General features: G+C 42.5%; 1 protein-coding gene and 2 long non-coding RNA genes across 3 annotated transcripts; 2 read left to right on the forward strand and 1 right to left on the reverse strand.

Annotated features, from left to right (window-relative positions):
- Positions 1-547: 547 nt before the first annotated feature.
- LOC136443093 (uncharacterized) lies at positions 548-2,574 on the forward strand. The gene is made up of 2 exons (XR_010757077.1): positions 548-1,259; positions 1,529-2,574. It is a non-coding gene; the product is annotated as an uncharacterized lncRNA (long non-coding RNA).
- Positions 2,498-7,367, reverse strand: LOC136443092 (uncharacterized). Its single transcript, XR_010757076.1, has 2 exons — positions 7,138-7,367; positions 2,498-6,506 (listed from the first exon to the last, which is right to left on the reverse strand). It is a non-coding gene; the product is annotated as an uncharacterized lncRNA (long non-coding RNA).
- Positions 7,368-7,374: 7 nt separating this feature from the next.
- Positions 7,375-11,132, forward strand: LOC136443091 (serine protease FAM111A-like). The gene is made up of 3 exons (XM_066440162.1): positions 7,375-7,463; positions 7,819-7,900; positions 8,904-11,132. The coding sequence occupies exons 2-3, from the start codon at positions 7,876-7,878 to the stop codon at positions 10,589-10,591; spliced, it is 1,713 nt and encodes a 570-aa protein (XP_066296259.1). The 5' UTR covers positions 7,375-7,463; positions 7,819-7,875; the 3' UTR covers positions 10,592-11,132.
- The last annotated feature ends 1,489 nt before the right edge of the window (positions 11,133-12,621 follow it).

Below are 12,621 nucleotides of genomic sequence, written 5' to 3' on the forward strand. Positions count from 1 at the left end.
ACACTGCATGTTGTTATTGGGTGATATTTATGTCAGTAACTTCGGGCGGTACAGAAGCGCCGACTAGTGATTTATGATGGTACTGCAGCGTATTCTATGGTACGGACGAAAGGCCAGATATAAACCTGTGTCTGACATTTCACCTCACCGACCATATTTCCTCTTTTGAGAAAAAAGGGAGGATGCTTAAGAAATTAAATGAAATGGTCCAGTCCAGAAGTCACATAAATAAACAGCAATTTGTTCAGTTGTGGTGTCATCGTTAACTTTGACATCCAGTTTTAGGCTCTCTTATTTTAAATCAATAAACTACGAGGCAAAAGAGTTCAAGAGTGTGAATAGTAAGACCACTAGGGCTGTCTTGTTGTTTTCGAGCACATTTAAGTACGTGAACTTTTGCTAGGAAACAGTATCATTTAGCAAGCCTGTGTCCTGCATATAATTGGTAGCCTGGAACTAGAAGCCACGAGTTCCAATCCCGGCTGTGTCGCTCACCCGACATACACGCTACAGGAAAGGTTTGTAGTCCTTGGGACGGGACGCACTATGAAACTTACGCTATTCCCAGCGGTGCCTGGTCGCCATCTTGGATTTTCCCAATTCGCGCAATGTTTCATGGGAAATTTCCGACTTCTCACGCATATTCACGCGAGAATGTCACGGCGAGATCATAACATAAGCACATGGCCGCGCGCGGCCGGGGCCGAAACATGTCCTCGGACCCGGTTTTTACACCCCTTATCATACCTGGAAGCTCTCAGAGTAGCGGCAAGAAGTCCTCAGACATTACTCTAGGTTCAGAGCTTTCTGTAGTGTGCGACAGTTTTCCGGTTCTTGATCCTGCCCCTTCTGTCAAGCGATTTTTGTGTTTTGTTTTTGGCAATGGAGCTATGTCAACATTAACATTTGACGTCGGAGAGGAGGGGATTAACTTGACAAAGATGAAGGTAGGTAATGATTTATATATTGCAAAATGTCCATAATTTTAACTGGATGATGTATATAATATAGCTTGTGAAATAATTCAACTAAAATGACAATGTTGCTTTTATGGATAATGTTAAGAAGTGTCTGATGATTGATGACATATTTCTGTTATAATGAACTAGGAGGTGAAAGCCATGCCCCACCTGCCATGTGGCAGCACAGCGGTCTGGGGCCCCCCCTTGCCACCCAAACCTGGAAAGGCCATCAGACAAGTCGTTCTCTGGGGCGGCTTGGACAAGGGAAGGTGGTGCTGTTCAAATGACCTGATTAAGGTGCTTATCTTCTGTTCATCTTATAGCATAAATTTACACTTTCTCTTCCTATTTATTGAGCTGATACACCATCATCATTATGACCCGACTCAAAATAAACCTGTTCTCAAGGGGTCCTCAGTGTGTCCTGAATACCATTAACTACTAAATAATTTTAAAGTCACTGCAATAAGATCAGAAATAATCAACATAACAAAAATATCACTGGTACCTTACATTGAAACCAAATATTGAATCTAGTGTAATAATCTGTATACTGATGTTTGCAGGTTGACCTGACCATGACACCAAAGACTACCACAGCTAAGGTCTGCATCCTTCCTGGGGAGAAACAAGACAGTGTCCCTTCCTCCAGAACTGGGCACATCCTGGTGGCCATCAGCAGCACACAAGCCATACTGTTTGGAGGGCTGGAGCTGTCCAGCAGGCACAAGAGATTCGGCACATGCGCACAGAGCTGCCGAGATGGTTATTTTTATTCGCTGGACATGCCAACACTGTGCTGGCAGAAGTTGCCTCTACCACCGTTAGTTCCGAGGGCATACCACTCTTCCACATGGATACCTGCGTCATCCACCATTGTGATTGTAGGTGGTATTACCTATAGTGGTCACTGCCCATCAGAGAGACTGTCAATCTCAGATGTAGTTTGCCTTAAGATCTATGATGGCCAGTATACCCTGACAGAGGCTCACATGGAAGGGGTGCCTGACTCGTATGTGTCGAGTGCCTCTGCCTCTGCTCTCTGTGATGATCGTTTTGTTGTCTATGGTGGGTACCGTCATGACAAGTCTGGTCTTCATCGCCCAGAGTCAAGTAGTAATATGTACATCTTGGACCTACGAACAAGGAAGGCTGTTGTGCACCATGCACCAAGTAAAATGGCCAGTGCAGGCCATACGTGCCAAAGATTAAATGATAGTACTGTAGTCCTGATTGGAGGGACATGTAAATCAGTGAACTGTTGTAGCAATCTGTAAACATCTAAAATATGTACTGTTTTTCTATCTTGATTTGTTTTATTGTTACAAATTTGTTGTGCTTTACTGTACATACGTGTACATGTATGAACGGAGATTCACTTCAGTCTGACTGGTAAAGATGTTGAGCTATGCCTCTCTTACTTCACATAACTTATTTGGAAAATTTCTCCATCTAAATGCACAGTTGATAACTACATGTAGTACAGAATAGACTATATGTAACTAATATATCAACATGACATAGACGTTGTGGTATTCAGTATGTAAAGTTTTATTTACATTTCAAACATGCATATGCTGCCAAGCTTTTCATTAAAGCATTACAAAAAGTTTTCATCTGTCATTTCAAACATGCGTATGCTGCTAAGCTTTCAAGCATTACAAAAAGTTGTCATCTGACATTTCAAACATGCATATGCTGCTAAGCTTTAAATTAAAGCATTACAAAAAGTTGTCATGTGACATTTCAAACATGAATATGCTGCTAAGCTTTAAATTAAAGCATTACAAAAAGTTGTCATCTGACATTTCAAACATGCATATGCTGCTAAGCTTTAAATTAAAGCATTACAAAAAGTTGTCATCTGACATTTCAAACATGCATTTGGGGTCCTAGGGGAGGCAACGAGGCAGGGAAAAAGCTTTCAATTAAAGCAATACAAAATTTTTTCATCTGACTCTGAGTCACTTTCGTTATGAAAGAAGTCAAACCCAAATAAGATAGAATTTAGTGTTAGTATTTGAACTAGAATAGTCACATGCTATATTGTTACCAATTGTCTGTCCGTCCTTCCATGTTTTATGTACTTGCAATTAGCCTACGGGAAAGAACTTGCAATAAACTTATCATATGGTTATGCATGACAGAAAGATCACCGTGTTGTGGTTGTTGTGGGAGGGTAGGGCATAACGTACATAGAAATATTGAGGAATTAAACTGATTCAGTAAAGTTTTATTCACATTTCAAGCATGCATATGCTGCCAACTAAAGCATTACGAAGCGTTTTCATCTGACTCTGAGGACTCAGACAACGTACATGTTCTGGCGTTATGCCCTAGCCTCCCACAACGTCCACAACATAGTGATCTTTCTGTCACGGCTGCCTTATCTCTTAACGTCTTGGATGTGTAGAGCCAGTGAGCCCAAAGCACATCTCTTAGGCCATTGTAAGTATTGCCCTTCCTGGCATGACCCACCCGAAGCTGACGGAAGAGTTTATTCCCTGCCTCGTTGCCTTCGCTAGACAGGGCCCCTACAGACCCCAAACCAGATGGATGCTCAATCAGCTCCTGCACATGTTCGATCACCTTGTGTAGATAGTTAGTACACGACTTCGAGACATAAGGAAAGTGGGTTTTAATGGCATCAGCCATTTCTACTGCCCTGGCCTTATACTGGCCCACCTCATCTGGCCTGTCTTTAAGAGGCCAGTTTGCACGATAAACCTTTCTGAGGGGGCGAAACTTGGCCAAAACTTCTGTCAGCGCACTTCTCCTTTCAGGCTTTTCGACAAGGGCCACCAACTTTTCAGCATGTTCAGTTTTGAACATCTCCCTGGCATAGTTGCCAGCCATCATTAAAGTTGGATTTAAGCCCAGAGATTCTTTTAAATGTTTATCGAGTTTAGACTCTGCATCAGCAATTTGTTTTTTCACACCTGCTGTCTTAGCCCAGCTATATACTTGAGCCATTTCCCTTACAATAAGGGATTTAAAGAAGTTGCCCAGGTTTATGTCCGCATGGGTGGCGTCAATACCCCGCTCCCATGGCTCTGTGGTCAGCAGTGGGAATCCCTTTACACCAAATGTGTCTTTCTCTTGAGACTCATACTTTATCTTACTTGCTGTTACTTCAACCTTCTTTAGCGTTCTTGTTATTTCATAGGACCCTGCTTTCTCCAGGGCTTCTTCTCGCACTGCCTCGCACAATGTGCATAAGTACTTTGAGCCAGCCCCTGCAAGACCTCCGTGTGCTCTGTCCCACTTCTCATCTATCATACTGTTGAAAAATGTCAAATAGTGGGCACGTTGTGTGCCATCACTCATGTGAACTCTCATTACTTTGTCTTTCATAAGCAGGCGTTGTGATTCAATTGGTCCCACACATATAGCAACAGTGCCCTCATCATTCTCATCACCTATACACTCCAGGATAGGACGGTTAGAGCGGACGGAATTGGGATTTGGGTCTTCATATATGGTAACCTCTGAATTATTATGCATGATTGAACATTTAAGGACACAGAAGGAGAATCTAAGAGCCTTGTCGGGCAATAAATGGTCTGCTTTCTCTTTGTGTATGGACACATCCCCCAATCCGTCCGCCCCATCCTTACAGATTGTATGAATTACTAAAGTGGGATCATTAGGATCACGACCAAGCTTTGTTATTCCGTTAACAATCTCATCATCCAATTCTTCTAGAGTCTTTGCAACTGCATGTGCATACGGAAATCTCACACCTTTAGTGTTGGGGCAAGGAAAATCAGGTACATGTTCATGAAAGTCACCAGTTACACTTTCAGGTTCTAAAGACTCTCCACTTGGCACATCTAGATCTCCCGTCATCTTAACAGGTGAATGAAAGTAGTTTTCAGAGTAGTCTGTACCCTCAATAGAATACCTCGCCATACCAGGCATTAAGGTTTTTTCTATTGCATCAAGTTGCTTAGGCGGACACAATGTGGAGAGACCCTTTTCTTTCAAGATGTTATATTCACGGATATATTGATTTTTTGTCATGAGCAGATCTAACCTCATTCCTAAACACTCTTCTGGTGTCATACCTGGCGAATCCTCCCCATGCCATAAGGCATCTATCTGAGCCGACATAGGTCTATTTCCTTTATCATACAAATGACTTCTCAACAAGAAAAACAGCACATCTTCTTTGTCCTCATAGTTTTCTTGGCAATATTCATCAATGTGTTCGATCAAGGGTTTTAATCTCTTTTGCTTGACATGGTGCCTAGTAACATCATAAAGCCGTGCTTTACATAAGCGCTTGCGTCTTAAACTTTCAGGCGTTACCCTTATCTTTACACATACATGTTCATGTTGGTCAATACGTTCAAGAGGTTCAATTGCTTCACAACCATTAGCAGAATATTTACATCTTACCTTAAGTGTATCATACACATTAAGTAAATGGCCAGTCAGTGGTATGACATCATCAAGGGTCATTGCACCACGACACGATGGACAGACACCAGCCTTTTTGAGCCAAAACTCAATACAACTACCACAATAGATGTGCCGGCAAGTACTGACAATCACAGGGCTTTTACATGGCACTCCTCGGCATACAACACAAATAAAGGTAGAAGCTACAGCCTCATCATCAAATCTACTTACTTCCATACTGTCAAACTCAGTGGCAGCTCCACTTTCGACCTCTGATGACTCGTCAAACAGTTTTCGTTTATATGCCAAGTTCTGACCTGATGCCTGTGATGTTGTAGCCTGTGATGTTGTAGCCTGTGATGTTGTAGCCTGTGATGTTGTAGCCTGTGATGTTGTAGCCTGTGATGTTGAAGCCTGTGATGTTGTAGCCTGTGATGTTGTAGCCTGTGATGTTGTAGCCTGTGATGTTGAAGCCTGTGATGTTGAAGCCTGTGATGTTGTAGCCGGTGATGTTGTAGCCTGTGATGTTGTAGCCGGTGATGTTGTAGCCGGTGATGTTGTAGCCTGTGATGTTGTAGCCGGTGATGTTGTAGCCTGTGATGTTGTAGCCGGTGATGTTGTAGCCGGTGATGTTGTAGCCGGTGATGTTGTAGCCTGTGATGTTGTAGCCTGTGATGTTGTAGCCGGTGATGTTGTAGCCGGTGATGTTGTAGCCTGTGATGTTGTAGCCTGTGATGTTGTAGCCGGTGATGTTGTAGCCTGTGATGTTGTAGCCGGTGATGTTGTAGCCGGTGATGTTGTAGCCGGTGATGTTGTAGCCGGTGATGTTGTACCTGAGACGTTGGATGTGGCAGGGCGGCCCTTTCTTCTTTTGCAGTGACAGTTACCATCGGTCATGTGTGGCTGGAAGATGGCCATGCCCGTCTCTGCCTTTGGTTTCTCTTTTAATCGCTGCAGCTTCAAACGGCATTTGTTGCACAGAAACTCTGGATGTAACTCCTTGGAGTCCTGCCTCACATCCACACCGTATGACTGACGGATAACCTCGTCAAATGTGAGCACTTTAGCACTCCATCCTTTTTTCAGCCTGCTGTTGCACACCCTGCAAACAGTCTTAAGGTACTGTCTGTGCTCCTCCATCTGTGCATGTGAACAGCATATAACACTGTCAATATTGACACTATCACATAAAACATAAAGGGACTACTTTAAGATTTAGAATTAGAAATAAATAGATAAATAAAACATACATACTGATACAATACATTTGTTTAGAAACCATGATAATAGTATAGGCTACATTTTTCATAGGCTTTTAAAAAGCAAAATTACAATGTCCAATGAGATCAGAACTGACCTGTGTGTTGGGAGGGGGAGGGGGGCGGCTGCTAGCCTTTGCATAATTTAATTCAGCCTGAACACACTCAAACCTTCTCCAGCAGAACTATTTTTCAAATCCTGAACATCCTAGCATGTTGTGTCTATACTAAATCTGTATTAAACCATACAATAGAATCGATGGGAACGAGACCAATACATAGATTTTGTGTCGACATACCCATGCATATCCTTCGTGTCGTTAAAAATACGGTCGCGTCGTTGAATGACACCATTTTAAAATGGCTCCACAACATCTCAGCATACACCAGAAAAATACGCTAATTCCAGAAAAAATAATTAAGAAAACTACAGCCTAATTACTCCAGGACATCATTAAAGTCTTAACTTATCCCCCGAGACCAAGTCGCAAATTCAAAAAGTCATAACTCACCGATAATTTGTCGAAGAAAGACGCGGTTTTCACCGTTTTGAAGCCTGCACGCCTCTCTCTGTAAATGACACCAGTGCGCATGCGTATACAGAATCCCTCGTTCCCAAGATCTTTTGCGCATCTGGAAGTACTAGAAGTCTGGGGTGCCCTGGGACAGAGTCAGCCCAGTCACGTGGTACACTAATGAGCAAGATGGCGGAAAACCTTGTGCACACGTAACTTTTCATAGTGCAGCGATCAGCCAACAACCGCAACATCGCAAATTGGGTCAACCAAGAGGAAGTCGCAAAAGCTCCCACTCCCAGGAAAATGGTGGCAACTTGCAGGTATTTTTGAGACACTGTTTTGTATTGATCATAATGTATTATAGCCCCTGCCTCACAGTGAATTAGATTTCCCCACAAACGAACAATCAATTTTCTTGTGTGTGCGTGTGTATGTGTGAGTGTCACCATGTGTGCGTGTGTGTTTGTGTCTGACTGTGTGCGTGGGTGCTTGTGTATATGTGACTATATGTGTCAGTGTGTGCGTGCATGTGTGTGCGTGCATGTGTGTGCGTGCATGTGTGTGTTTGTGTCTGACTGTTTGCTTGTGTGTGTGTGTGTGTTCCATGTGTGTTTTACCATTATGTAACAGTTATGATTGTCATATCAAATTCATCAATTGTTCCTTCTTGAATAGGCAATAGAAAACAAAACCATCAAATCGAAGGAAAATGAGCCACCAACCTCAACACACATGCCTGAGGAACAGCAAAGCCAGGGTATGTCTGCTTCTATGTTTGTAAATAAATGAGAGGAGTGAACAACTGAAACAAAAGATGTACAAGGCAGGGATCGAAATTCATATTTAGGAATAGGCGCACTGATGTACATAGCCTAAAGATTTAGGTGCACAGAAAGAACTTTGGGTGCACAATATAAAACAAAGTAGAATGTCAGCAAAACATATTTACAAACCCTACTGTCTCTCCTAGCAACTTCAATCTAAAATTCTACAGCTATCTTCAAAATTTGAAGGAATACATCAAAGTACATTAAGGGTTATATCTTTTCTGATACTTGAATTTCAAGAATATTATGTATACTAGTGTACAATAGTGCCTTTACCCTATAGCCTACAAAAATATCTATGTGCGCTGGTGCACCCACAGTCAAGAATTAGGTGCCCAGTTCCAATTCTGGGTGCACACAGGTGCACATGCACCCAGTATTCCCAGCCCCGCACTAGGTAATGTGACCTATGGTAGGACACAGCTCAGTCTATATGCAAGTAGGTTAAAGAATACCTGGATTTTCAAACCTCCATGTTATATATCATGCATAAATGTGCATGTTGTCCTTTGCATTGATTGAAATTAATAGCTGTATCTAGTGTTCTGGCCAGCCTGAAATTTTTACCCGTCATCTCAATTTTGTTTGATGGAACATCCTGTTGAGCGCGAGAGGTGCACGACAATCTTAGGGCATCCAGCATGCTTCCCCGGGAAAAGTTAAAATCTTAACCATCTAAAACACTATCTCTTGCATTTTGAGGGGCAAATTTTGCTGGTAGATTAAGCTTAGTTTAATAGCAACTCTATCCAAAACTTAGAGCTCTCTCTATATCTTTACACCCCCTGATTTTTGTCCATGAAAAATGATGCGCTGGGCAAATTTTTTGTCAGTCAGGAGTGACAAAAATCTGTCATAATATGATGGGAAAACGGGTGCTGGCTAGAACACTGGCTGTATCATCAATTGGGTGCTTTTATTTTTTCTCTTCAGGGGGTGTCATGTTTCAGCTGAAGGTTGACAGTGAAGTTTTTGAGATCAGAGCGCCGAGAGATCAACCCATCCTGGATGCTCTTCAGGCCGACACAAGGCTGAAGAAGATCAAGAAGAGGCTTCCTAAGATGTACCTGCGCCCCTACGGTAACCCTCCCCCAGTCAAGGGGATACCAAACTTAGGCAGCCCCTGTAGTGTGATAGAGGACGGTAGCTTCGAGGCAAAGTTACAGAAGGGAAAAGATCAAATCCTTAACTTGTATGGTAAAGATGAGCTACAGTTCAGTGAGAGGCATAAGTTCTACCTTGATCTTAAAGACACCAAAAACAAGTGGCTTACCAAGGAAAACCCAAACAAGTTTGATTGTGAAATTTTGATCGACTGCCTTCCCAATGATACACTTCTGAAAGCTCTGTACAGAGATGCGAGGATTAATAATGATAGACTGAGGGAAACTAAACTCACCACCCAAACCGGCGACGTTAACGTCAAACTTACAGATAAGTGTCACCGTCATCAGGACACGACCTTCAACTGCAAAGTGGGTTATGACTTACAGGTCAGTGAGAAAGACTGGGAAAAAGTGTGTGCAGTACAGAATGACAAGGACAGAAGTTGCCAGACGATGTCCAAGTGTCCTGATGTAGCTATGTCAGGTCAACAGGCAGAAGTAGCCACCTCAGGGCCTGACACAGGCAGTGGGAGTCCACATGCAGAAACCCAAGAGGTTATTGTATATAAGAAAATCATCCATAGGAGCCAGACTCAAGTTGCCCAGCTCTTGCAGTTAGACTTTGAGACAAAACCCCAAAGTAATAAAAAAAGTTCTGCAGAAAAGAAACGTAAGGATAAACTGGATGAGTTTGTGAAGCCTTTTAGACAGGATTTTTACAATGCTAATGAGGGGATCAGTGTCCTTATGGTGGAGAAGCTTGTTAAGCTGGCTCCCTCGGTTGGCCTTCTTGTAAAAAATAATCGTCCTCGTGGCACATGCTTCAGGCTTGGCTCCAGGTATGTACTGACTAATAGGCATGTCACGGAAAGGGCAGACATGGTCGGCATGTGCAGTGCAAACGATATTGCCTTTGTTAACTTCAACTACAAGGAGTCAGGGGATTATGACTACAACAAGCAGTCATTAGTGGAGCATGACTTGTTCAAGTTTAAAGTTGTGCGTGTTGTGTGCAGCAGTCTGAGTGATGAGTTGGACTACAGTCTGCTAGAACTGGACATTCTCAATGACCAGTTTGACAAGCTGCCGCCAGGTCTTGGGCACTTAATAGAGTCACCCGGGGCAGGTACATTAGTGACAATCATTGGACACCCAGACGGTAGGCCCAAAGAAGTAGACACTAGCTGTCCTATAATAGGTCCAAAGCACAGCATCACAGTTTATCTGAAGTTCCACCCAGAGCGTTGTGCAGATTATGCCATGGCGTACAACCCAAACAGAGATAATTACAAGTCTGCGTTTGGTCATGGTTCCTCTGGGTCCCCAGGGTTTGACCATGACGGGAAGCTTGTGGTTATGCACGCTTGTGGGTACCATTTGTACGATGGGTCTAAGACTGAGGTGCAACAAGGTGTGAGAATGACAGCCATAAAGGAGGATCTCAAAAAATATCTTGATGAAGATGTATGGCAAGATTTGTTCCTCCCCCCTACAGAGAACATGGAGGTTGAGTAATTAGCAAATGCAAAATTGTGAAAATCACTTCTCAACCTAAGTTGCCAATTTCTTTGAAGAATATTCTATAATTGTATCAGTCTACAACTATCACTGTGGGGTCGTGTGGCGTCATGGTAAGGTGTTTGGCCCAAAACCCAGCGGCCCTAGGCTTGAACCCCCTGACATGTCCTGTTCATGTCGTGCCCTTGAAAGGCACTTTACACAAATTTCCTCATTTCACTCAGGGCGTTCTCCAGATGGGACGTTAAATAAAAGTCTTATGTTAAAGAACCCATAACACTTATCAAAAAGAGTAGGGGTCCTTCTCTGTGAGTGGATCAAATAAATCTGCCCAGAAAGGCAGTTTACAGCGTATGCAGTACAGACATATTCAAAATGGAATCTTTTGGTCTTGTGCAGCTGTTTAACATTGAATACTGTAACAGAAGAAAATGGTGGTATGAACGGGAGGGGGTTACCAGGGGTGATCTGGGAAAGCCAGACCTCGGGCAGATGTTGTTGCTTTGGTTACAGCATTATGATCACTCCCAGGAGTTCTAAGGGGCATGATCGCAATAATAGGGTCTACGTTTTGTGGCCTGGTGGTCCATTTCTTTTCTCGAGAGAGACACAAGTTTCTAAGCAACTGAGCAGAAATTTAGGTGTTTGGGACAATAACTCTGTAGGTCAAATGCCTTTGTCATCTCGGATTGTGACGTAAAGCCGGCAGCCCTGTGTAAGGGGAGGCTTCAGGTGTGTCATTGGGAAGGCAATCAACTTCAGCTAGAAGTGGAAAACTGGCTTACACAGCATCAGTAGGGAGTACCATCATGATTTAGCCCATTAAGAAGTTTCAGGGATTTGAAGACATTTATCATTGCTTTTAATATTAATTTGCAATGACATTTATCCTGTATATATCTGATCTGATAATATCTGATCTCCATGTGTTACATGGGCAGGTGAGGTACTTACATCTACCCTTTAACCTCCCTCCGCCTAACTCTGTAACCAATAAGGAATTGAGTGCCAAACGGCTAGTTAAGAGTGCTAGTGGTAAAGCGCATACTTTACTAGAGAAGTATCGCTACTAATAGTACTATTGCAAGTATCCAAGTCCACTTTTGCAACACATTTTAGAAATAGTGTACAAGCTGTACTAGTGCTGCGTACCTAAACCGTAGTAAATGTAACATCAGGTACAGGTACCAGTACAGAGGTTTAGGTACAGGTCCGGACCTGAACCTGTACCTTAACAATTTTACAAATTAGTATCTGTTCCCCTGAACCTCTTCAATAAGAAACAGAAACATTCATAAGCTGTTTACATCTTGTCAGCATTTTTTATCAAAGAATATAACAAAGTTCCTACCGCCATACTCCCTTGGCCTTGTTATCAAAACTCCCGGCCCTTCTGAATGATCTGTCTCACATAAGTAACGCTGTCCTAATGTGTCACTTTGGTCATGATTGGTGTTGCATGAGGCTATGAGGTTAGGAGATCAGTCACAAAATAAGCATAGACTTGAGGTAGATATATATCGGTACAGTACCGGTACTTTGTGATCCGGTATTTTGGACCTGTACCTCGATGTTCACGGTACAGTACTGGTGCACAGTATTAAGCTGTACTGCATTGTTTGTGTATACAAGTACAGATTTCTATGAATTAAGAGATGCAACATTACATACATGTCAAATGTTCAGGGCTCAAAATACCAATCTGCAGCTTGTGGAAAAATATTTCAGATTGGAGAAGAAAGCATAGCCATAAACATAATAGCTGACAGACTACAGACTTGGTATGATTAATAATCACATATTGCAGAAATAAAGTATTTTGAGCCCTAATGCTACAAACAGTACAGAAGTTGGTCTTAAGTATTTCTGTACTTAGTTTAAATGACATACTTCTCTATGTATATACAGTAGTACCTTGAGAAATTGTTGAAATACTTCTCGGTCCCATATCTTATTTTAGACCAAGCCAATGTAATGTTTTAGTTCTTGGAGTTTGAAATGATTATGCTGAAGCAGCTGAACTGGGA

The sequence above is a fragment of the Branchiostoma lanceolatum genome, chromosome 10 (genome assembly GCF_035083965.1).
Source record: "Branchiostoma lanceolatum isolate klBraLanc5 chromosome 10, klBraLanc5.hap2, whole genome shotgun sequence".
NCBI classification, from domain to species: domain Eukaryota; kingdom Metazoa; phylum Chordata; class Leptocardii; order Amphioxiformes; family Branchiostomatidae; genus Branchiostoma; species Branchiostoma lanceolatum.